The 26,052-nt window shown below is 44.8% G+C and overlaps 1 protein-coding gene across 1 annotated transcript in view; it reads right to left on the bottom strand.

Annotated features, from left to right (window-relative positions):
- The window catches only part of vwa8 (von Willebrand factor A domain containing 8), a 375,899-nt gene that overhangs the window by 154,442 nt on the left and 195,405 nt on the right, over positions 1 to 26,052 (bottom strand). The window contains exons 25-26 of the mRNA XM_078232307.1: positions 18,290 to 18,495; positions 12,489 to 12,640 (exon numbers count right to left, since the gene is read on the bottom strand). Coding sequence (XP_078088433.1) covers positions 12,489 to 12,640; positions 18,290 to 18,495 — 358 coding nt within the window. The remainder of the gene's footprint in view (positions 1 to 12,488; positions 12,641 to 18,289; positions 18,496 to 26,052) is intronic.

Genomic DNA, 26,052 nt, shown 5'->3' with positions numbered 1-26,052 from the left:
GAAGAAGGGAGCAAAAATAGAAAATGCTGGAAAATCTCAGCAGGTCTGACAGCATCTATGGAGGGAGAATAGAGCCTACGCTTCGAGCCTGGATGACCCTTCCAGACTCAAAACGCTGGCTCTATTTTTTATGGTGTCAGACCTGCTATGATTTTCCAGCATTTTCTGTTTTCGTTTCAGATTCTAGCATCCACAGTAATTTGCTTTTATGTTAGGAAGGAGGGAGGATAGAAGCGAAGTATGAGGGAGGGAGGAAGGAGAGAGGGAAGAGAGCGGGTAAAGGGAAGAAGAAGAGAGGGTAGGAGGGAGTGAGGAGGTAGGAAGGAAATAGAAGGGAGGATAGAGTGGGAATGAGATAGGAAGGCTAGGAGAAATGGTGGGAGGGAGGGAGGAGAAAGGGTGGGGAGGAGGGAAGAAGGGTATGGTAAGGAGATAGGAAGGAGGGTTGGATGGAGGGAGGGAGGGGCGGAGAGAGGGAGAGCGGATGGTGGGACGGCAGGTAGGATGGGGAGGGAGGGAGGAAGGAGATGGGAGAGAGGGAGGAGGAAGATGTGAAGGAGGATAGCTGGGTGGGTATGAAGGGGCAAGGGAGGGAGGGAGGAAAATAAAGAAGTTGCATTAAGAGCACCTTCAACCACTTCAGGGTGGTCCAAAGCACTTCAAAGTCAATGAAGTGTTTTTAAAATGTTCTAACTGTTGCAATGTAGAAAAATGGTTTACACAAAGCAAGACCCTGCACCCATAGAATGTGGCAAGTGACCAGAAAACCAGTTTTTGGTTGCATTTGTTGAGAGATAAATATTGGCAATGACATCGGGAACGACGCCCCCATTCTCCTTTAAAGATTTCCACAGGGCTTTTCATCACCCCGGGATATTTAACCTCTCATCTGAAAACTGGAACCTGTGACAGCTCCCTCTCCACTATAAATGTCAACTGGGAATAGGTAAATTTTCCTTTGGATAGAAAAATAGAAACAGTAACAGAAGGGAACAGGTTTCAGGTGATCTCAAAAAGAATCATAAGGGAGATTAGAAAATGCCTTAACATGTCTAGATTGTGGAATTCACTGCCTCAATGGTGGAATCTTCCACATCCCCGCTCGAATACCCACATCACTCCTCCCAGTTAGCGGGAGCGAACACAGATACAGAAAATCTCCAGTGCATAAATTCCATTAAAAGGGAATTAGTTGCATATTGAAGGGGAACAAGCAGGTGAGTGGGATTAGACTGCAGGAAATATTGATGGTGGAACATTTTGAAACATAAGCAAGGTTGTACCTAACTGTAAATCTATGATGTAAAACTGCTGGGTGGAAATGACTTCAGGCCATGTGAATACATTCACAGCAAAATTCATCTCTCTGCTACTTAAACAGCCAGGTTAAAATCTCCACCAAATAGAGGAGAGGGATGCAGGTTAAACATTTTTATCAGAATACCAGACAGGAATTTTTAACCTTAGAATCATAGAATAGAATCCCTGTAGTGCAGAAGGAGGCCATTCAGCCCATTGAGTCTGCACTGACTCTCCAACAGAGCATATTACCCAGGCCCTATCCCTGTAACCCCAGGCTAAAAAGATGAAGGCATGTAAAATTGCCACTCCAACACACCCCTCCCTGATGAGCTCAATGCATTTTGAGCAAGAGGTCAGCGAGAGCATGCCCTTCACCCTGGAAGCCGTCGATGAACCTGTATCCGGGGTCACTACTGCAGGTGTCAGAGCAGCTTTCTTGAAGGTCAACCCATGGAAAGCAACTAGCCCGATGGGGTACCCGGACGTGGACTCAGATCCTGCGTGGATCAGCTGGCGGAGGTATTCACAGACATCTTCAATCTCTCTTTACAACAATCTGAGGTCCCTATCTGCTTTAAGAAGATGACCATTATCCCAGTACCTAAGAAAAACCAAGCAGCGTGCCTTATTGACTATCAGCCGGTGGCTCTGACATCCATCATTATGAAGTGCTTCGAAAGGCTTTTCATGGCATGAATCAATGCCAGCCTCCCATAAGACCTGGATCCACTACAGTTTGCCTACCACCGCAACAGGTCCACAGCAGACGCCATTTCCCTGGCCTTGCACTCAACCCTGGAACATCTAGATAACAAGGACACCTATGTCAGACTCCTATTTATTGACAACAGCTCAGCCTTCAACACTACTATTCCTACAAAACTCATCTCCAAACTCCGTGGCCTGGGCCTTGGCACCTCCCTCTGCAACTGGATCCTGAACTTCCTAACTCACAGACCACAATCAGTAAGGATAGGCACCAACACCTCCTCCACGACATCCTCAACACCGGTGCCCCACAAGGCTGTGTTCTCAGCCCCCTACTATACTCCTTATACACCTATGACTGTATGGCCAAATTCCCCTCCAATTCAATTTTCAAGTTTGCTGACGACACCACCGTAGTGGGTCTTTTCGCAAACAATGACGAGACAGAGTATAGGAATGAGATAGAGAATCTGGTGAACTGGTGTGGCAACAATAATCTCTCCGTCAATGTCAACAAAACAATGGAGATTGTCATCGATTTCAGGAAGCGTCAAGGAGAACATGCCCCTCTACATCAATGGGGATGAAGTAGAAAGGGTCGAAAGCTTCAAGTTTTTAGGTGTCCAGATCACCAACAACCTGTCCTGGTCCCCCCATGCCGACACTATAGTTAAGAAATGCTCACCAATGCCTCTACTTTCTCAGAAGACTAGGGAAATTTGGCATGTAGGCTACAACTCTCAGCAAATTTTATAGATGCACCATAGAAAACATTCTTTCACACTTGTTTCACAGCTTGGTATGGCTCCTGCTCTGCCCAAGACCGCAAGGAACTACAAAAGGTCGTGAATGTAGACCAATCCATCACACAAACCAGCCTCCTATCCATTGACTCTGTCTACACTTCCCGCTGCCTCGGCAAAGCAGCCAGTATAATTAAGGGCTCCATGCACCCCGGACATTCTCTTTTCCATCTTCTTCCTTCCGGAAAAAGATACAAAAGTCTGAGGTCATGTACCAACCGACTCAAGAACAGCTTCTTCCCTGCTGCTGTCAGGCTTTTGAATGGACTTACCTTGCATTAAGTTGATCTTTCTCTACACCCTAGCTATGACTGTAACACTACATTCTGCACTCTCTCGTTTCCTTCTCGATAAACGGTATGTTTTGTCTGTATAGCGCACAAGAAACAATACTTTTCACTGTATGTTAAAACATGTGACAATAATAAATCAAATCAAATGTATTTGCCCTCTAATGCTCTGAACCTGCCCATCTTATGACACTAAGGGACAATTTAGCATGGCCAATCCACCTAACCCACACATCTTTGTACGGTGGGAGGAGACCTATACAGACACAGGGAGTACACACAAACTCCACATCGATGGTTATCCAAGGCTAGAATCGAATCTGGTCCCTGGCACTACATAATAAAGAAAAAAAAAATCTGTGATAAATAAGATAAATTTCAGGCATTTGATTTTTTGCCATCATGGACAGTCCCAGGCAGTCAGTGCTTCACATCAGTGTGACAGGCTTTGGGGCTGCAGATGCATCATTTATTGCAATGCATTTCTGTTAGACATACAGGACCACAGAAACAACCCTTTCCACTTTTCTCAGATTTATTTTTGGTCGTTTTCTTCTCCACTATTAATCTTTGATCTCATTTGTAAAAGAAACATAAATAGGGAGCTGGAAGGGCATTGGATTAGATATTTGCATTGCCCCTCTGTGTAAAGAGTTTAAACCAGTCTAAGACTGATGGATGGATCGCTCTTCTGTTGGACCCGACTGTGTTCATTAATTGCCCATCAACTGATAATCTCATGAGACTAATTTCTTAGCCAGGATGTTACAGGCTGCCACAACAAGTCTCCCGCCGGCAGATAAGGCGGGCCATCTAACATGCCATTTATTTTGGTGATACTGTGAAATGTTGCCAGGCAGGAGGCCATGTTTAATTTCTCTCGTGTCTTAATAATGGCGTAATCTTGGCAATTTTTCAATTTGAGGAATAATTTCCAAATTATGAACATTTTGGAAGAACAACATTCTTTTTGTACCTGCAATTTTATCACCTATTCTTTTAAAACTCTGGGTTGAAATTGCAAGGATTGTGCTTGTTTCCCACTTATTTACTATCTATATGAGTGAGTTATCTGAGGGGGTATGAGTGTAATGAACCCAAGTTTGCTGATGATACAGAGATAGGTAGGAAATCAAGCTGTGAGGAGGTGCAAATAGACTCAAAAGGGTACAGATAAATTGGGTAAGCGGATAGGAGGTTGGCAGATGGAATATAATGTGGCAATAAAAGGGGTGTAGGAGTAGAGTTAAGAGAGAAATCAGGGGGGCAAAAAGGGGACAGAAGATTGTTTTGGCAGATAAGGCAAAGGAGAATCCAAAGAGCTTCTACAAATACATAAAGGGCAAAAGAGTGACTAGGGAGAGAGTCGGGCCTCTTAAGGATCAACAAGGTCATCTATGTGCGGATCCACAAGAGATGGGTGAGATCCTAAATGAATACTTCTCATCGGTATTTACCATTGAGAAAAGCATGGATGTTAGGGAACTTGAGGAAATAAATAGTGATGTCTTGAGGAGTGTACATATTACAGAGAAGGAGATGCTGGAAGTCTTAAAGCGCATCAAGGTAGATAAATTCCCAGGACCTGATGAAGTGTATCCCAGGACATTGTGGGAGGCTAGGGAGGAAATTGCAGGTCCCCTAGCAGAGATATTTGAATCATCGATAGTCACAGGTGAGATGCCTGAAGATTGGAGGGTGGCAAATGTTGTGCCTTTGTTTAAAAAGGGCTGCAGGGAAAAGCCTGGGAACTATAGGCCGGTGAGCCTCACATCTGTGATGGGTAAGTTGTTGGAAGGTATTTTGAGAGACGGAATCTACAGGCATTTAGAGACACAAGGACTGATTAGGGACAGTCAGCATGGCTTTGTGAGTGGAAAATCATGTCTCACAAATTTGATTGAGTTCTTTGAAGGGGTAACTAAGGAGGTAGATGAGGGCAGTGCAGTTGATGTTGTCTACATGGACTTTTGCAAGGCCTTTGACAAGATACCACATGGTAAGTTGTTGCATAAGGTTAAATCTCACGGGATCCAGGGTGAGATAGCTAAATGGATACAAAATTGGCTTGATGACATGTGGTTGTAGAGGGTTGTTTTTCAAACTGGGGGCCTGTGACCAGCAGTGTGCTTCAGGGATCGATGCTAGATCCACTGTTATTTGACATTTATCATTTATATTAATGATTTGGATGAGAATATAGGAGGCATGGTTAGTAAGTTTGCAGATGACACCAAGATTGATGCATAGTGTACAGTAAAGAAGGTTATCTGGAATTGTAACGGGGTCTTGATCAATTGGGCCAGTGGGCTGACGGATGACAGATGGGAGTTTAATTTAAATAAATGTGAGGTAATGCATTTTGGTAGATTGAACCAAGACAGACTTATTCAGTTAATGGCAGGGCATTGGGGAGAGTTATAGAACAAAGAGATCGAGGGGTACAAGTTCATAGCTCCTTGAAAGTGGAGTCACAGGTGGACAGAGTGGTGAAGAAGGCATTCAGCATGCTTGGTTTCACAGGTCAGGACATTGAATACAGGAGTTGGGACGTCATGTTGAAGTTGTACAAGACATTGGTAAGGCCACACTTGGAATACTGTGTACAGTTCTGGTCGCTCTATTATAGAAAGAATATTATTAAACTAGAAAGAGTGCAGAAAAGATTTACTAGGATGCTACCGGGACTTGATGGATTGAGTTATAAGAGGCTGGATAGATTGTGACTTTTTTCTCTGTAGCGTAGGAGGCTGAGGGGCAATCTTACAGAGGGCTATAAAATAATGAGGGGCACAGATCAGCTAGATAGTCAATATCTTTTCCCAAAGGTTGGGGAGTCTAAAACAAGAGGGCATAGGTTTAAGGTGAGAGGGGAGAGATTAAAAGTGTCCAGAGGGGCAATTTTTTCACACAGAGGGTGTGTCTGGAACAAGCTGCCAGAGGTAGTAGTAGAGGCGGGTACAATTTTGTCTTTTATAAAGCGTTTAGACAGTTACATGGGTAAGATGGGTAAAGAGGGATATGGGCCAAATGCGGGCAATTGGGATTAGCTTAGGGGTTTAAAAAAGGCGACATGGACAAGTTGAGCCAAAGGGCCTGTTTCCATGCTGTAAACCTCTATGACTATGACTCTCAGTGTCAAATTATTGTCTTTCAGAGGAAGAACGAAATAATTACATTTTTTTAAAAGATGAGTTAATGTTGGTTTTGAAGGATTTGGGTGTCCTTGTTTCTGAATCACAGAAAGTTAACAGGCGGATACAGCAAGGAATTAGGAAGAAAAATTGTACGTTGGCCTTTACTGCGATGGGGTTAAAGTATTTAGGGGGGGCACGGTGGCTAGCATTGCTGTCTCAGAGCGCCAGGGACCCGGGTTCAATTCCCGGCTTGGGTCACTGTCTGTGTAGAGTTTGCACATTCTCCCCATGTCTGCGTGGGTTTCCTCCGGGTGCTCCGGTTTCCTCCCACAGTCCGAAAGATGTGTGGGTTAGGTTGATTGGCTCTGCGAAGTTGCCACTCAGTGACACTATTTCTTCTTTGCATTTTTTTATTTTTTCATCAATCTAGGATGTTTCCCCTCGAGATCTATTTCTAATTTTCTTTGTTATCTCAGGTCATTTATTCTCTTCCTCTGCTGTGAAGAATGAATACAAGTATTTATAAGTTTGCCATTGAATGATTTTCAATTACAATATCACACATGTTTGTCTTTAAGGGAAACATTTTAATCCGGCCGCCATCTTTTTCTCGATATGGCCGTAAAAGCTTTAATTATTATCGTTGATCAGTTTTTTTCTCATATTCCTCTTCTGTGAATGTTGCTACTTTCTTTGTATACTTTTCTTCATATCACTCCCAGTCTGCAGGACCTCTGTTGTCCTTTGCCTCATTGTTTTGTGCTAAATCTCAATTCTTTTGTTTGTCAATATGTAATGTTCTGTAATTCTACGTAACAATTCTTGCCCTTGACAGTGTATATATAGGTCTTGCCTTGTATTCAAACCAAGGCTCTCTTTCTCGAACCATCAACCGTCTAAACCTGCAGTGGACAATTTCATCATTCTACTCGACTCAACATCTGGCAGCCAACAGGGATGTAGTTCTCCATCCTGGGCACATTGCCTGATTGTACATCTGCCTCTTTTGCTGTTTTGGGTAAACCCCAATCAAGAACCCATTGGTCAAAACTTCTTTCACCAGCCCTGCCACTTCACCCCTCAGTTAATCAGGAGTCTGTGGCCCAACTCTACAATCCTGTCCATTCTTGTTGAGGGCCTGGATATTCACTAGCCACCCCCATTCCCCCCAATCCTAGCCTAAATCGATGTGGAAATGTGGTCAGTTTTCATTTGGAATTCCTTATTTACAAATGAATGCAACAAAAGGCTGGATTGGCAATGAGCATGAACCTGATTGGCCAAAAGGCGGCCTCCTGTGCCGTAATGATAAAGTATCGCTGTTTGTATGTGCTGTTGATAACTTGCAGCTAACTTCAGAAACAACTTCAACTTGATATCCAATTGAGGAGGCAGTAATCCTTGGTGTGTTTTGCTTAGATTTATATCTCTTTTTAAGCCATACTTTAAACCATAGTTTACTTTATTTACAATGAAAAATGACAAATGCAGAACTCTACACAGCCTTTGAGTGAAATTTCTCTTCAAATTACAGGGCCAATGAAGTACAACTGGTCCCAGCTACAAACTCTGTCCCATTAAGAGAGGCATTCTTCCTTACACAATGGATCAAAGTCAGCCCCCAGTGTTGGTGAAGCACAGGTTGGAAACCAGACTTTGGCTCTATGGGGCCAACTCATGTGTCCAGTTAACCAAGAGTCCATACCAGGGGCAGAAACTTGCACAATCTCTTCCTCCCAGCATCCTGTGCAAGATAAATGCACAGGTTTTCCTCACACAGCGACACATACTGAACAGATTGATTCAGAAATTAACATCCTGGCTACTTTCACTTAAACTACAGATGGAAACTGCCCATCATTCCACACTGATAAAGGGGTCAGTTTAACCCTTTCAAACCCTTTGAGTCCCCAGCTCAACACTGCTCAGGGCTGTGCACAGCAGGTTAACAAACTTGTCAGTGTAAAGAATGTGGTCTTTCATCAGCTTCTCTCAAAAATATGTATTTGCTTGGAACGGTTTAAATGAACGCACTTTTCTCCCATCACCCACCCCTCCTCACTGACTTAAACACAGTACTAACAAGCTCAATCTTTTTGCTTTGTATACTGCTGTTCTTTAGAAATTTTAGTAGGTTCACCAACTGTTCTTCAAAACAGCACTTACACAAATTGAAAATCCACTTATTCTTCATTCAGGATTAAGGGAAAGAAACTGAGAAATTTGGTGCGGGCAGTTGAGCTGTCTTTAGCATTGCTCATAAATGATGCACCATTCCATTCGAAAGAGCACTGGGCAATCTTCCCAAAGTACATGTACGATCAGACAAGGAGTTGGAACAGAGGCTAACCAACTCTGCCAGACATCAAACACTTGACATAATAATTACTGCACAAAATTGCTTTAAAGACATGCTCTCAAGCCGCACACTAAAACTAACTTCCACTGGCTACAGTTCTGGTTGAAAGCCCTCTAACTCTGGCAGGGTAATTCTCTCGCTGCTACTTGGTAAACTACCATTCATGGCCATGACTGATTTACTAAGCATGAACTAGACTGGAATACATTCATTATATCCAAACGTCCTTGCATATAGTTAAGATCATTCCACATCTGCCATGTGCAGAACTGGGTAGAATGGTCAAACCAATGTAAATTCTTACTTTTGGTACAGCAAGTGGATGAGGTAAAGTATGTTGTGCTGATGCCATCAAAAGTTAGAGGTAGCTGAACAAGTTAAGCAATTTATGGAAGTAATTTCTACCAGAATAGGATTGTCCTTCAGGTTAGCAAGCTGGTCGTGTGAGGCTTGGCAAGTTTGAAACTGTGTGCGTACGCTGGTTTGCGTACAAGTGTGCACAGTTGTGCTGATGTGCTTGTTTATGTGAGAGAAACAGGGATCTATGTGGGGAGAAGTTCAAAATGATAACTTGTTGATAAAGTTCTTGTTTTCCAGACTCTCTGAAAAAAGTCTCCAAGAGTCTGTGCAATGTTCTCCCATCCCCATTCATACACAGGCTGTGTCCAAGGGCTTGCTCCATTGTACTTGCACTGGGATCTTTCCACAAGTCATATTTTGCTGTTAATTATAATGAATTATCTATTATAATTCCATTATTGATTAAATATCTCAATGTAGAGAAGAATTCTTTGACACTGCCTATTTGCCAAGGTTCTCGGCTAGTCAGTAAGCGAAAACCATATACACCTGGCCTCTGGGAATTATACAAGGAAACCTTCTCTCAGCGCTGCCTCACAAGGGCATACCGTTAAAGCTGATTCTACAATAACCTGTACCAAAAGTGGCTTGGTTCAGTGGGTACGACTTCAAGTCTGAAGATTGAGGGTTCAAACTCCACTGCAGGATTTTAGACTTGGAATGCAATACTGAGGGAATATAGCACCGTCACCGTTCGAATAATAAACCGAACTCCAGTCTGTCTGCTAAAGTGGATGTAAAATATCTCATGACGCTATTTTGTCGGTAAGTTCTCCTGCTGCCTCACTCTAACTGAATGTAAAGCATTTTGAAACATTGTGAGAAGTGGGAATACTTTATAAATATAAGTTTTTTCTTCCCAGTGAGAGTTTGTTTTGCCAGCTGTATGTGACACAGGCAGATAAAAATGCTCAATGAAGCAAGAGCATCCATAGCCTTGGATATCACAACACAACGACCATCGGGCATGGAACTTACAACTACATGGAGTGGCTGGGATGATTAGTATAGATGTTTCCGGGAGGGGGGAGGAGGTTAGGTAGTAACATGAGGGAGAAAGGAATTGAAGAAATTACAGATAAGGTAAGATGAAGTAAGATGGGAGGAAGCTGGTGTGGACAAATACCTGGAAGAGGCTGAATGGCCTTTCTCTGGACTATTAATTGTATGTACATTAATGTTCAGTTTTGTGATTTTAATACTGAAATCGTACTGGAGAGGTAAGCTAGAATTATAAAAGTCAGTTCACATTCACTCCCTCCGACACTGGCAAACAGTGACAGCAGCCTGCACCATATACAAGATACACTGCCGCATCTCGCCGTCACGGAAACATCGAAAAAGCAGGAGGCCATTTGGCCCTTCGCACTTGCTCCGTTATTCATTGGTTCATCATCCAACTCAATAGCCAGATCCCGCCTTCCCCCAAAGGTTCCTTTGACAGCACCTTCCAAACCTGCAACCTCGCGAAGGCAGCAGATGCATGAAAACATCACCATCTGCAACTTACCCCTCAAGTCATTCACATTTCTGACTTGGAAATATATCACCGTTGCTTCAATGTCACTGGGTCAAAATCCTGGAACTCCCTCCCTAACAGCACTCTGGGTGTACTTACACATCACGGACTGCAGCGGTTCAAGAAAGCAGCTCACCGCCACCTTCTCAAGGGCAGTTAGGGATGGGCAACAAATGCTGGCCTTACCAATGATGCCCACATCCCATAGCATACTAAACAAAAAGCCCTGAGATGCCAGGTGACTGGAAGAGGCACTGTATGAAGCTTCCTGAGTCTAAATCTGGGAACCTGAGAAAAAGGCAAGTGTCAAGAGTCCGGCTGGGGAAAGTAGAAAAGCCCGGAAGGTGGTTGGCGGGAGCAATCGGGATCTTGGGCAGAAGGAAGTCTGGAGGTCACTGGGTCTTAAGGGGAGTGTGCCCCCATTCTGACTCTAATGGAGCCCCCCCTCCCCGCACCCAGCCCCCAAACTTCCCACCCAGGATCTAACTCTCCTAATTTCAAGGTTTGTTCCCTCCCCACCCTCCCCCGCAGCTGTCATCCACTTGCCAGCTTAAAAATTGAGGCTGGGTGGGAAACGGCCATTAGTTGAAATCTTGTCCACCCAGCGTAAAATCGTTAGGTTGCAGTGTTAATGTAAGCCTTACTTGTGACTAATAAATAAACTTTATTTTTTAAAAATTGTTGTGCGGTCGGAGCAGGTGGGAACCTGGGGGGAATCCCATCTGTGCAGTTTCACAATCCCCCTCCTGATTCAGAGCCTGATGGGGAAAGGGGGCAGTGTTAAATTCTGGCTCATTATTATTCTGCTTCCCCTTTCGCATCTATTGAAAAGGGGACACTCCTCAGTTACACCTATTGCATGATGTGCAGCACCATGGCCGCCCCATCTCCCCACTAATTTAACAGTATGGATAGTTTGCATAAAAGCTCTAGCACCTTCTGAATTTGGTCACGGTGGCCTGCATCAAGCTCACTGGTCGCATCATGGATTTATTTATTTATTTGTGGTCACAAGTAGACTTACGTGTGGGAGGAAACCGGAGCACCCGGAGGAAACCCACGCAGATACGGGGAGAACGTGCAGACTCCGCACAGACAGTGACCCAAGCCGGGAATCGAACCCAGGTCCCTGGCGCTGTGAGGCAGCAGATTTAATCATTGTGTCACCGAATCCCTGTGCCACTGTCTCAGGGCCTCAGGTCTCTGCAGTCAACAACACAAGGAAATAGCATATTGGCCGTCCCAACACATTATCACCTCACAGAGTTTATCAACACCAAATGCAGCAAAATCCAGCTTATCTGCCTCCACTCAATTCACCATTCAAGAGCTTCAAGTGTCAGGACCCCGGATATTCAAGTTTACTAGCCTCAGTGGAAATCTCGGCAGTTGGCAACAATAGGAAAATATCCTACATGAAAAGTTACCAAAGGAAAATAAACACAATTCACTGTCATCCATTCCAAGAAAAATACTTGTTTCTTCTCTTTTTAATTATAGTAATATTTTAAGTAAAACTCTGGATCACATATGTAAGACATTCAGTTAGAAAGATTAATAAATTACACTATTATGGGATACCAACTGGTGGGACAGTTAACCCTTTGTGGATTGCAGAATTTCTGCATGAGAATAGAAAATGTTAATTAGGTTCCAGATAGTGCTTTGCATCACGAATGTCAGCATTTCTCCCATTTTTCTAGTTGTGTGAGATGATAGACAAAATGTCCAAAAATTGCAATGTGTGATGGTTTATGATGCTTCTAAAACAAGGACAGACACACGAAACCCAGTGAAGAAACAAATATTTCCCTTTATTGTAGATGATTTTCAATATACTCAAGTTAAATTGGTTACTAAACATTTTGCTACATGAGCTACGACATTTTATCACAAGATCTGAAGCTCACTCTTTGGTACCTACTACTGAGTAGCAGCATACAGTAAGTATCAGTGAATAATGCAATGTGGCATTTTCAGTTCATTTAGAAGTTAACATATTGAGCTTACTCCTTGGCCAACTGGACATTAGTGGGCTTGGCTCCTATTGGGATCCCATGCTTGTGCAGTGTGTTAATCAGGATTTCACGCATTTCACCATTGTAGGAATCAAAGTCAAACACGTTCCGAACCACATTTGCGAGTCCCTCAGTAGGGAATTTCTGTAGAGAGACAAAGCACAAAAATAGAGTCCTGTAAAAATTTCCATTGACGCATTCATACATCACCCTGTGTGAGCTCTGAACTTTAATCCAGTTTATATGGCCACTTCAATTATTTCCCGAGACACAGAAGTGTATTATTTCTGGAAACTGGATGCACGTTTTAATTAACTGCTCATTGCTTTTTTTGGTGAAACAATCAGTACTATGCTTAAAGTTAGAAGCATTTACTACCTATTGCAATCTTAAGTGTTCTGTGTGTGAAAATAGTGCTTAGTACAAACTGGGTCAATAGTATCTCTGCCAAAAGGGACTCTGTTGAGATGTAGAGCATATGAAATATCTTTACAGTATAATTCAGATCTGGTCCGATTAAATAATCGCCTTAAAATTGCTATGAGAATGACAAATTAACAGTCGCCCACAACTCAGGAATGCTAGAAAGGCTTCTTTCATAAAATAATTTTGGGGAAGAGTATATGAGCAAGAATGTTTATATGTATCACACACTTATCCTGATGTTCACTCATTAACTTATGAAGAACCAATCTAGCAATTTCTCAACACAACTGGGTTACAATGTCTTCTTCTGGTTGGTTTTTTTCCTCACCTTTCTTTTCGGTCTCTTTTTTTCCTCTCTTTTAATCAACTCTCTTTATAACTCTCATTTATTTCATCTACTCTGACTCTAATTCATCTTTTTTTTGTCTCTGTCATTAAGTCTGTTTCTTTCTCTATCTTTTCTTATCATTGGATAGAGATAGATTATCAAGCACAACATTCACAAGACATAATTATTGTTGCCTTATTATTAATTTGTATGCCCAGCAACTTGTGGCACAATTATTGTGGATCTAAAGAATGAGAGAAAGAGTGCAGTTTATGTCCTACATCATACGAAATGCCACTGCATATTGGACATAACATATGCCAACCACACTGATTTTCAACATGGTCCAGATTGGCAATTGGCTTTGTTTGTTGGTAACAATCTCACCGCTGAGTCTGAAGATCATGCATCTGGAGGATCCAATCCAGGATTTCAGCATATAATCTAGACTGCCACTTCAGTGCAGTGCTCAAGGAGCGCTGCATTGTCAGATGTGCTGTCCTTTGGATAAGACATTAAACCAGAACCTGTCGCCCTCAGCAAGATCCACAGCATCCTGCAAAGATGCAGAAGGGAATTCCTGATAACCTGGTAAACATTCCTCCCTCCAACAGCAACACCAACATTAAGTTGTCATTCACCTGTTTGTGGAACTTGCTGCATGCTAACTCAAGGCCTTGCCTGCCACATAACAAAGTGGTGGCATTTCAAAAAAGCTGTTCATTTCTAGGAAGTTTTGGGGATGCCCAGGAATATATTGAGGCACTGTATAAATGCAAGTTCTTGCTTGCTTAGTATTTTAACTAAGATTGCAGATGAAGACACACAAACATCACTCTGAACATTTCCACTCAGTACTTGAAATTACAAAGAATCCTCACGTGCTGAGCATTTGCTTGATTCTGTTGAAACTTACTGCTCGAAACTGTGATCATTGTTTCAGCTGGTAAAAGTGACACAAAACAACAATAACTTGTATTGATGTTGCACCCAATATTGTGCCACAAATTGCTGGAAATGTGAATTACTAAACAACAATATCAATGTGTCTGCGTGGGTTTCTTCCAGTTTCCTCCCACAATCAAAGATGTGTAGGTTAGGTGGGTTGGCCAACAGGAATAGGGCAAGAGTTTTAACAACACCAGGTTAAAGTCCAACAGGTTTATTTGGTAGCAAATACCATAAGCTTTCGGAGCACTGCTCCTTCGTCAGGAATAGGTGCAGAGGGGAAGGTGGACCCGCGTAAGATACTCTGTCGGAGAACTGGTACAGACTTGGTGGGCCGAATGGCCTCCTTCTGCAATGCAGGGATTCTACGATTTAAAAAAAAAGACACATCTCAAAACATTTCACCGATGGGCGAAAGCGATCAAGGGATATGAAGGAAAGGCAGGATCGGGATATTGAATTTGATGATTAGTCATGATCAAAATTAATGATGGAGCAGGCTCGAAGGGCCAAATGACCTACTCCTGCTTCTATTTTCAATGCTTCTATGTCTCAGTACATTACATTTAGAACAGAAAATTGCCTGCTCTTCATAAAGCAATGCCAAAGGATCTTTGAATCCACCTGTGAAAGCTAAATATCTCATCCAGAAGTCTGCTCCTCCAACATTTGCTCTGCACTGCACTAAAATGTCAACCTACATTATGTTCTCAAATCTCCAGATTGAGCTTCATCCCATGGCTTTCTGATTAAAGATGAGCCCTGATTTGTACCTCAGTAGACATTAGGTGGCATGAAAGATTCCTTAAAACCTACAACTTTGACCGACCACTGTGATGCCCTTCTATACTAAAGACGTATTTTATGTTCATTCGTAGGATGCGGATGTTGCTTCGAAGACCAGTATTTATTTCCCATCCCTAATTACTCTTAAGAAGGTAATGGGTGAGTTGCCTTCTTGAACTGCTGCAGCCCCTGAGGTGCAGGTGCACCCACAGGGCTGTTAGGGGGTGGGGGGAGTTCCAGGATTCTGACCCAGTGACAGTGAAGAAACGGCGATATATTTCCAAGTCAGGATGGTGAGTGGCTTGGAGGGGAATTGTAGGTGGTGGTGTCCCCATGCTACCCGTGCCATTATAGCTGGTGAGGGTTGTTGATTTGGAAAGTGCTATGTTATATAAATGGGAGTTGTTACAGTTGTAGAATGTGGAAACTCACCTTTCTGAGCGGTAGAAGGGCAAATTTCTTCATTGATACTCTATGGGTGTAAAACACTGGAAAATAGAATTAAGATTGGCAGCAAGTTTACACAACCCAAATCCCCTATTTTCCAGAAGCAGCTGATATTCCTTAATACCTAGCAACACAGGGACAGCAGCAAATTAATGCAGCAAATGTTCACCAGACTGATTCGTGGGATGACAGGATTGCAGTATGAGGAGAGAATGGGTCGACTAGGTCTGTATTCTTTGGAATTGAGAAGAATGAGAGGGAATCTAATTGAAACATATTGCCTCCCCTGGCTAGGGGTCTAGAACATGGTCGCAGTCTCAGGATATGGGGTTGGCCATATAGGACTGAGATGAGGAGAAATTTCTTTACTCAGAGGGAGGGAAACATGTGGAATTCTTAACCACCGAAGGCTGTGGAAGCCAAGTCACTGAATACATTTATGAAGTAAATAGATTTCTAGACACAAAATGCTTCAAGGGTATGGGGAGAGTGCAAAAGTATGGTGTTGAGAGGGAGGGAATGGTATAGGAGGTAAGGAGGAAATGGAGGGAGGGAGGGAGGGAGGGAGGGAATGGAGGGAGGGAGGGAGGGAGGGAGGGAGGGAGGGAAGGGAAGGGAGGGAGGGAAGGGAGGGAGGGAAGGGAGGGAGGGAGGGAAGGGAGGGAAGGGAGGGAAGGAGGGAGGGAAGGGAGGGAGGGAAGGGAGGGAAGGGAGGGAGGGAAGGGAGGGAAGGGAGGGAGGGAAGGGAGGGAGGGAAGGGAGGGAGGGAGGGGAGGGGAGGGAAGGAAGGGAGGGAGGGGAGGGAGGGAAGGGAGGGAGGGGAGGGAGGGAAGGGAGGGAGGGGAGGGAGGGAAGGGAGGGAAGGGAGGGAGGGAAGGGAGGGAGGGAAGGGAGGGAATGGAGGGAAGGGAGGGAATGGAGGGAGGGAGGGCGGGAATGGAGGGCGGGAGGATGGGAATGGAGGGAGGGAGGGAGGGAATGGAGGGAGGGAGGGAATGGAGGGAGGGAGGGAGGGAATGGAGGGAGGGAGGGAATGGAGGGAGGGAATAGAGGGAGGGAGGGAGGGAGGGAGGGAGGGAGGGAGGGAAGGAGGGAGGGAGGGAAGGAGGGAGGGAGGGAGGGAAGGAGGGAGGAAGGGAAGGAGGGAGGAAGGGAAGGAGGGAGGAAGGGAGGGAAGGAGGGAGGAAGGGAGGGAAGGAGTGAGGGAGGGAAGGAGTGAGGGAGGGAAGGAGTGAGGGAGGGAAGGAGTGATGGAGGGAGGGAGGGAAAGAGGGAGGGAGGGAAAGAGGGAGGGAGGGAAAGAGGGAGGGAGGGAAAGAGGGAGGGAAGGAGGGAGGGAGGGAATGGAGGGAGAGGAGGGAAGGAGGGAGGGAAGGAGGGAGGGAGGGAGGGAAGGAGGGAGGGAGGGAAGGAGGGAAGGAGGGAGGGAGGGAGGGAAGGAGGGAGGAAGGGAAGGAGGGAGGAAGGGAAGGAGGGAGGAAGGGAGGGAAGGAGTGAGGGAGGGAAGGAGTGAGGGAGGGAAGGAGTGAGGGAGGGAAGGAGTGAGGGAGGGAAGGAGTGATGGAGGGAGGGAGGGAAAGAGGGAGGGAGGGAAAGAGGGAGGGAGGGAAAGAGGGAGGGAGGGAAAGAGGGAGGGAGGGAAAGAGGGAGGGAGGGAAAGAGGGAGGGAGGGAAAGGGGAGGGAGGGAAAGAGGGAGGGAAAGAGGGAGGGAGGGAAAGAGGGAGGGAGGGAAAGAGGGAGGGAAGGAGGGAGGGAGGGAAGGAGGGAGGGAAGGAGGGAAAGAGGGAGGGAGGGAAGGAAGGAGGGAGGGAGGGAGAGAAGGAGGTGGGGAGGTAGGGAGGGAGGGAAGGAGGGAGGGAGGGAGGGGAGGGAGGGAAGGAGGGAGGGAAGGAGGGAGGGAGGGAAGGGAGGGAGGGAGGGAGGGAGGGAGAGGGGGAGGGAGGAGGGAGGGGGAGGAGGGAGGGAGGGAGGGGAGGGAAGGAGGGAGGGAGGGAGAGAGGGAGGGAGGGAGGGAGGGAGGAGGAGGAAGGGAAGGAAGGGAAGGAAGGAAGGAAGGAAGGAAGGAAGGGAAGGAGGGAGGGAGGGAGGGAGGGAGGAGGGGGGAGGGAGGGAGGGAGGGAGGGAGGGAGGGAGGGAGGGAGGGAGGGAGGGAGGGAGTGTTCATGGGGTGGGAGGAAAACAATCATGGGAGGGAGTGGAACGGTTGGCTCAATCGCCAGGCATTCATCACTATACTTTGAAGGGGAGGGAGGGAGGGAGGGAGTGTTCATGGGGTGGGAGGAAAACAATCATGGGAGGGAGTGGAACGGTTTGCTCAATCGCCAGGCATCTCAATATGTTTTTCGGCCAATGAAGAACTTTTGAATTGTTGTCACTGTTGTCATGTTGGAAACACAGCAGCCAATTTGCACACAGCAAACTCCCACAACAATGTGATAATGACCAGATTATCTGCTGTGATCTTAATTGAGGGATAAATATTGGCCAGTACACTGGAGATAAGTCCCGTACATTTTCTTGCAACAACGCCATGAGATCTTTTATATCCACCTGGGAGGACAGTTTGATGTTTCACCCCAAAAATGGCACATTTAACAATGCAGCTGTCCCTCGATACTGTAATGGAGTATCAGCCCAGGTCTTTTGCATTGTTAAAGTACTTGAAAGATGAGAATCCATGGGCTCAATGGTCTTCATAGTGACATTCCTTCTAGTCTGAGGAGCAATGGGATTATAAAACAATGGCTATAGATTATACACAGTTCTGAAGGTCTTAGGGTTGGATAAATGAAAAGAGTATTTAAAACCAGACAGGTTGTTCCCAGGGATAAATTGGTGTCTACCTAAGCTCACATACCTGTAGATGTTTTACAATATTAACAACCTCCCTTGTTGAATAAGGGTAGGTTATGGTTCCTTGATCGGCCATATTTCTCAACTCGCCAAAGGCAGACACAAGCTTTTGTAGAACTGGCTCTGGAACATCAGGACCATACTGTCGAAGCATGGCCAGCTCAGATCGGGGCTTGGGATTATCAACTGCATTGCAGCTAAAAATATCACCTGTTGAAAAAGGAAGAAAAAAATTTAATGCATCAGATTGTTTGAAAGATAACAACTGCTGGCCCAGACCTCATTTCTGTGGCATCATTTTACAGGATTCCACTCCCACTGTCAAGTCTCGCTCGTTGGGACTGTGGCTCGTTGAATTGCTGCAATATATCACCTACCTCTGACTGATGCTTCCCACCAGGATAGTGACCTCACAAAATGTCCCTTAAAAGACTGATGTTTCGTATTGTCATTAATCTTATAATATGGCTATTCTGCTCACTTTTTTACACAATGAGTTATAGGGTCTGGAATGCAGTGGAGGCAGGTTCAATCGAGGCATTCAAGTGGACATTCAATGATTATTTGAATAGAAATTCCCATGGGATTGGAGGCAAGAATAACTCCACTGCATCCAGAACACTATTTTATAACGTCAAATCTCTATAATGGAAATATCTTGTGACTTTACAAATTAGCTAAACATCTTTGGAACACTGCAATGCAAGTATTAGTTGTATTGAATTTGTAATAGTGCAGGAGTGCAGCACCATCATCTGTTAGTGTAAAGATGCACTTTCACAGACTTCAAGTGTGAACACATTGTTAAGAACTGTACAGCAGCCTCATGGCTGTAGCTAGCTCGCAAAATGTCTCTCACACCATGGGCGTGATTTCACACTCGAGTCCTGATTGGTCACACAGACCTTGGGACCCTTACTCTGCTGTGTTGCCCTTAAAGGGACAATCATTGCAGTTAGCATCAGTGAAGATGGGTTCCCTGTATGGAACAAGTACCAGGGTACATGGACACAGTCAGGTAAGTAAACTAAAGGGCAGGCTGGTGAGGCTACAGGTCTTTTGTGGCAAGAGGCACAACAGCCAATTAGAGGAAAGCTGCTGATGGGGAAAGAAGACAGCTTTTTAATTCAAAATAAAAACTTGTAACCCCAGGAAAAGAATCAAGCCCAACAACAAAAAGTCAATTAACCAAAGAAAAATGCAGGTAACAACATATATAAAAGCAGCAATAAAGGTCCAACCAATGGTCAAAAAACCTACTGCACCTTTATCTCAATAGGCCCATATGCAGCACTGTTCTTTCCATGTATGGAGGAGCGACTAGTCAGCAGCTAGTGAGAAAACTGCTAGATCTGATGGAGGACCAATTTGGCAGTCAACACAGCCTCCAACATGCCAGAGTATTTCTCCACTTGTAAAAAATTCAATCCCTGCAAAGTGGGCAATAAAGCCCACATCAGCTGTGGCTCAGCTCCTCACACTCACGACTGAGTCACCAGGTTCTGGGTTCAAGTCCCACTTCAGGGCTTGAGCACAGAAATCAAGGCTGACACTCCCAGTGCAGTACTGAGGGAGTGTGGGACTGTCAGAGGTCCCATCTTTCAGATAAGACATTATGGAAAAGACCCCATGCCCACTATTTTGAAGAAGAGCAGGGATGTTGTCACAGGTGTACTGGCCAATCAATTTGTTCCTCAATCAACATCAGAAAAACAGATGATTTGGTCATTATCAAGTTGCCGATTGGGGAGTTTGTTGTGTTTCCAAAATTACAACAACGACCGTACTTCAAAAATAACTTAAATAAAATGGAAAATGATTAATTCTTCAGAACTCCAAAGTTCAGACAATTGAGAGGACTTTTATTTAACTCATTTAAGGGCTGTGGGCTTCGCTGGCTAGGCCAGCATTCATTGCCTATTCCTAACTGCCCTTGAGAAGCTGCGTGTGTGTGTGTGTGTGTGTGTGAGAGAGGCGGGGGGCACTCATACTGTTTTTTACCCTTTGGGGAATAGCGAGGGAAGTGGTGGAACGATCTCTGAGCTGATTATCAGTCCATTGAACTGCACTCAACGCTCCTTCTGTGGCCAACAAGTCCTGGTGTTGGACTCGAACCCGGAGCTTCTGGTCCAGTGGTAGGGGGGTACCATTGCGCTCTGAGGTCTCCTAGTTCAGGCGATGTTACTGAACGTGACCATATTAGGTGTATATATAAAAACCACTGAAGCATCCTGAATTTACAACGGGGCCTTCCTGTTATTAAATCAGTTCCCTTGCACTGACACATAGTAACTGTCATCAAATACTTTCTCAATGTCAACAGCACATAATACTTAAACTGAAGAATTCAACAAGTCAACAGAAATGGATAGGAAGAAAATAGTATTTTATTGCAACCATCTAACTTTAAATAATGCTGGTTGACGGTGGGTCTCAGACAGTCAGTTAAGTTTGTTTATGGAACAGTATATAAGAGAAGGAGGCAGCAGGTCTGAAATCCTCTGGGAGTGTGACACTCATAATCTGGTTTTCGGTGTTGAATACTTGTGAGGGTGATGGAATCCCAGGCGAGTGAAGTCTTAAGTGCGTGTTTTGTTTTTCTGTTCTTCCTACCAAAGTTTTCTCATTTCTCCACATGAAACTCATTCTGCCATGTCCTTGCCCAATCATCTAATCTGTCAACATCCCTTTGCAACATCTTTGTGTCCTGCAGTAAACATGGATATATTATACTACCCTGCCTTATCTAAGTAATTGATCTAGGTTAAACTCATGAACAAAGAGCAGCAGTAGGCCATTCAGCCCCTCGAGCCTGCTCTGCCATTTAATAACATTTTGGCTTATCTGATAGAAACCTCAAATTTGCATTCCGTCCACCCCCAGTAATCATCACTCCCTTGCTTACCAAGAATCTATCCACCTCGGCCTTTAAAATATTCAAAGACTTTGCTTCCACTATCTTTTCAGGAAGGTTTCAAAGACACTCAACCCGCTGAGGTAAAAATATTTGCCTCATCTCTTGAGAGACCCCTTATTTTTGAACACTGCCACTAGTTCTAGATTCTCCCACAAGAGGAAACATCCTCTCCATATCCATCCAGTCAATATCCCTCAGGATCTTGTATGTTTCAATTAAGTCACCTCTTATTCTTTTAAACTGCAGCAGATACAAGCCTAGCCTGTCCAACCTTCCCTCATAAGACAACCCGCCCATTCCAGGTATTAGTCTTGTAAACAAAAGCAGGCAATGCTGGAAAATCTCAGCAGGTTTAACAGCATCCATGGAGAGAGAACAGAGCTAACATTTCAAGCCTGGATGACTCTTAGTCAGAGCCTCATATTAATCTGGTAAACCTTCTCTGAACTGCTTCCAATGCATTTACATCCTTCCTTAAATAAGGTGACCAATACTGTACACAGTGAGATGTGGTCTCACTCGTGTCATAGAAACGTAGAAGATAGGAGCAGGAAGAGGCCATTTGGCCCTTTGAGTCTGCTCCGCCATTCAGCACAATCATGGTTGATTGTCCAACTCAATAGCCTAATCCTGCATTCTCCCCATACTTTTGATCCCATTTCCCCCCAAGTCCTATACTTAGCCGCCTCTTGAATACATTCAATGTTTTGGCATCACCTACTTCCTGTGGTAATGAATTCCACAGGCTCACCACACTTTGGATGAAGAAATGTCTCCTCATCTCCGCCCTAAATGCTCTACCCCAAATCCTCAGACTGTGACCCTGTCCTTAATAACTGAAGCATAACGTCCCAACTGTGGTATTCAATTCTCCTTTCAATAAATTATAACATTCTATTAGCTTTCCTAATTACTTGCTGTACCTGCATACTAGCTTTTGTAATTCATGCACTAAGACACCCAGGTCCCTCTATCTTAGAGCTCCACAATCTCTTACCATTTAGATAGTAAGCTTCTGGACGGCGTACTGGACGGTGGAGAATCCCCTGAGGCATTCCCAGTCACCAATGGTGTCAAACAGGGCTGTGTGCTCACACCCACACTGTTCAGCATGATGTTTACTGCCACGCTGAATGATGCCTTCCAGGACAGTGTTGCTGGAATCAGTCTTAAGTACAGAGTGGATGGGAAGCTTTTCAACCTGAGGAGACTTCAAGCTATTACCAAAATGAAGGAGACTGCTCTGAGAGACTTCCTCTTTGCCGATGACTGCGCCCTGTATACTGGCTCAGAGCCAGAGATGCAAGTCGGTATGGACAAATTTTCCATGGCTTGTGACAACTTTGGACTCACTATTAACATTAAAAAGACCAAAGTCATGCACCAGCCTGCTCCTCATGCACCGTACACAGAACCCATAATGACAATCAAAGGGCAGAAACTACAGGCAGTGGACCAGTTCACTTATCTTGGCAGTACCCTCTCCCGAGCAGTGACTATTGATACAGAAGTTAACTGCAGAATAGCAAAGGCAAGTTCTGCTTTCGGCAGACTGTGTTCCACTGTATGGGAACATCGAGGAATCGGCCCAGCAACAAAACTGAAGGTCTACAGCGCCTGTATGCCTGTGATACGTGGACTGTGTATCAAAGGCATGCAAGACAGCTCAATCATTTCCACATGACTTGTTTTCGCAGAATATTAAGCATCAGATGGCAAGACAAAGTACCAGACACTGAAGTTCTCTCTAGAGCAAGTCTACCATCAGTCCACACACTGCTGGTGAGAGCACAGACCCGGTGGGCAGGTCATGTCATCCGTATGCCGGACGAGCGCATATCCAAGCAGCTCCTTTTTGGGAACTCTCTGCTGGAAGATGCTCGCATGGAGGGCCGAAGAAACGTTACAAAGACACACTCAAGGCTTCCCTGAAGTCGTTTGACATAGACATGACCACCTGGGAAACGCTGGCACAAAACCGCCCTACCTGGCGCTGCCTCATCCACAAGGGCTGTCAAGCTTTTGAAGCAAGGTGCAATGCTGAAGCACAACTTAAGCGCAAGCTGCGCAAGTCCAGAGCCACCAGAGCGATAACAGAGTTAATGTTTCAAGTCCATATGACCTTGCTCCAAAACTGAAAAGGGATAGAAATGTGGTGAATTATATACTTGATGGAGGGGATGGGGCAGAATGGAAAGTCAGTGATTGGTCGGAACTGAAGAGAGATTGACAAAGATGTCATTGGCATAAGACAAAGGGACTGTTAATGGTGCCATTAGTGTTAATAGTGGCAAAGATGGGATAGAGAATGTGTTAATAGGAGAACAAAGGTCAATGCTCAGCGGGAGTGAAACTGAACAGTAGTACTTTTTCATTGAGGGATTCAGCAATGGTAATGTCATTGAATGTCAAAGGGCAATGATTAGATTTGAACTAAGAGTCCCTGGGTCACTAGTCCAGCAACAATACCAGTATATCACCACCTCCCCTTGCCTTCAAAATAGATTCCACTTTGCTCTCTCCCCCCTTTCTTTATCAGCAGGGTTAGAATTGTTATGTGCCAATGCATAGAAACTGTTCAAAAATCTAGAGAATATGCAAAGATTAAAGCTGTCCTTGCAGCCACTTTTAAAAACATCCTGGGTAGTAAATGCAACCTCACTTTTTAAAAAAGGAGGGAGAAAGAAAATGGGGAAGTTTTGATCCATTAGCCTGACATCAGTAGTAGGGAAAATACAAGAATCAATTTTAAAGGATGTGATAACTGGACATTTAGAAAATAATGATCTGATTGGATAGAGTCAACATGGGTTCAAGAAAGTGAAATTATGTAGACAAAGCTGTCAGGTTTTCTGAATATGTTACTAGCAGAATAGATAAGAGAGAACCATGTGCTGTACAAAGAGTTACAGAAGGCTTTCAATAAGTTTAAAGTTTTAAAGTTTATTTATTAGTGTCACAAGTAGACTTGCATCAACAGCGCAATGAAGTTACTGTGAAAATCCCATGGTCACAACACTCTGGCCCTAATTCGGGCACACTGAGGGAGAATTTAGCATGGCCAATGCACCTAACCAACACGTCTTTCGGACTGTGGGAGGAAACCCACACAGACATGGGGAGAACATGCAGACTCCGCACAGACAGTGACCCAAGCCGGGAATCGAACCCGGGCCCCTGGCACTGTGAGGCAACTGTGCCTCCGTGCTGCCCATGTAAGATCCCAAATTAGAACATAGAACATAGAAAAGCTACAGCACAAACAGGCCCTTCGGCCCACAAGTTGCGCCGAACATGTCCCTACCTACTAGGCTTACCTATAACCCTCTATCTTACTAACTTCCATGAACTTATCCAAAAGTCTCTTAAAAGACCCTATCGAATCCGCCTCCATCACCACTGCCGGCAGCCGATTCCACGCACCCACCACCCTCCGAGTGAAAAACTTACCCCTAACATCTCCTCTGTACCTACTCCCTAGCACCCTAAACCTGTGACCTCTTGTGGCAACCATTTTAGGCCTGGGTAAAAGCCTCTGAGAATCCACTCTATCAATACCTCTCAACATCTTATACACCTCTATCAGGTCATCTCTCATCCTTTGCTTCTCCAAGGAGAAAAGACCTAGCTCTCTGAACCTATCCTCATAAGGCATGCCACCTAATCCAGGCAACATCCTTGTAAATCTCCTCTGCACCCTTTCTATGGCTTCCACATCCTTTCTGTAATGAGGTGACCAGAACTGGGCACAGTACTCCAGGTGGGGTCTGACCAGGGTCCTATACAGCTGCAGCATTATCTCCTGATTTCTAAACCCAATTCCTCTATTGATGAAGGCCAGTATTCCATACGCCTTCTTAACCACAGCCTCTACCTGCGACACTGCTTTGAGCGTCCTATGAACCTGGACCCCAAGATCCTTCTGATCTTCCACACTGCCAAGCGTCTTACCCTTAATATTATATTCTTTCATCCTATTCGATCTGCCAAAATGAACCACCACACACTTATCTGGGTTGAAGTCCATCTGCCACTTCTCTGCCCAGTCTTGCATCTTATCTATGTCCCGTTGCAACTGCTGACATCCCTCTACACTATCCACAACACCACCAACCTTTGTGTCATCAGCAAACTTGCCAACCCATCCTTCCACTTCCTCATCCAAGTCATTTATAAAAATCACAAAGAGCAAAGGTCCCAGAACAGATCCCTGGGGCACTCCACTGGTGACTGACCGCCATGCTGAAAAAGACCCATCCACAACAACTCTTTGCCTTCTGTAGGCAGGCCAGTTCTGAATCCACAAGGCAATGTCCCCTTGTATCCCATGCCCCTTCACTTTCTCAATAAGCCTTGCATGGGGCACCTTATCAAACGCTTGCTGAAATCCATATAAACTACATCTACCGCTCTTCCCTCGTCTATGTGGCTAGTTACATCTTGAAAAAATTAAATTAGGCTCGTAAGGCATGATCTGCCTTGGACAAAGCCGTGCTGGCTATTTCTGATCATACTATTCCTCTCCAGAAGTTCATAAATCCTGCCTCTCAGGATCTTCTCCATCAACTTACCAACCACTGAGGTTAGACTCACTGGTCTATAATTTCCTAGGCTATCTCTTCTCTCTTTCTTGAATAACGGAACCACATCCGCAATCCTCCGGAGCCTCTCCCGTCTCCATTGATAACGCAAAGATCATCGCCAGAGGCTCAGCAATCTCTTCCCTCGCCTCCCACAGTACATTACAAAAATATGTTGTGCAGTTTCCATTAAAAAAATATTTCACGCCGGTTATCGATGCCTTCTCTCGGTCCCGACGATTTATCTAACTTGATGCTTTTCAAAAGCTC

The sequence above is a fragment of the Mustelus asterias genome, chromosome 17 (genome assembly GCF_964213995.1).
Source record: "Mustelus asterias chromosome 17, sMusAst1.hap1.1, whole genome shotgun sequence".
Classification (NCBI taxonomy): domain Eukaryota; kingdom Metazoa; phylum Chordata; class Chondrichthyes; order Carcharhiniformes; family Triakidae; genus Mustelus; species Mustelus asterias.
This window is presented reverse-complemented; position numbering and strand designations above follow the sequence as displayed.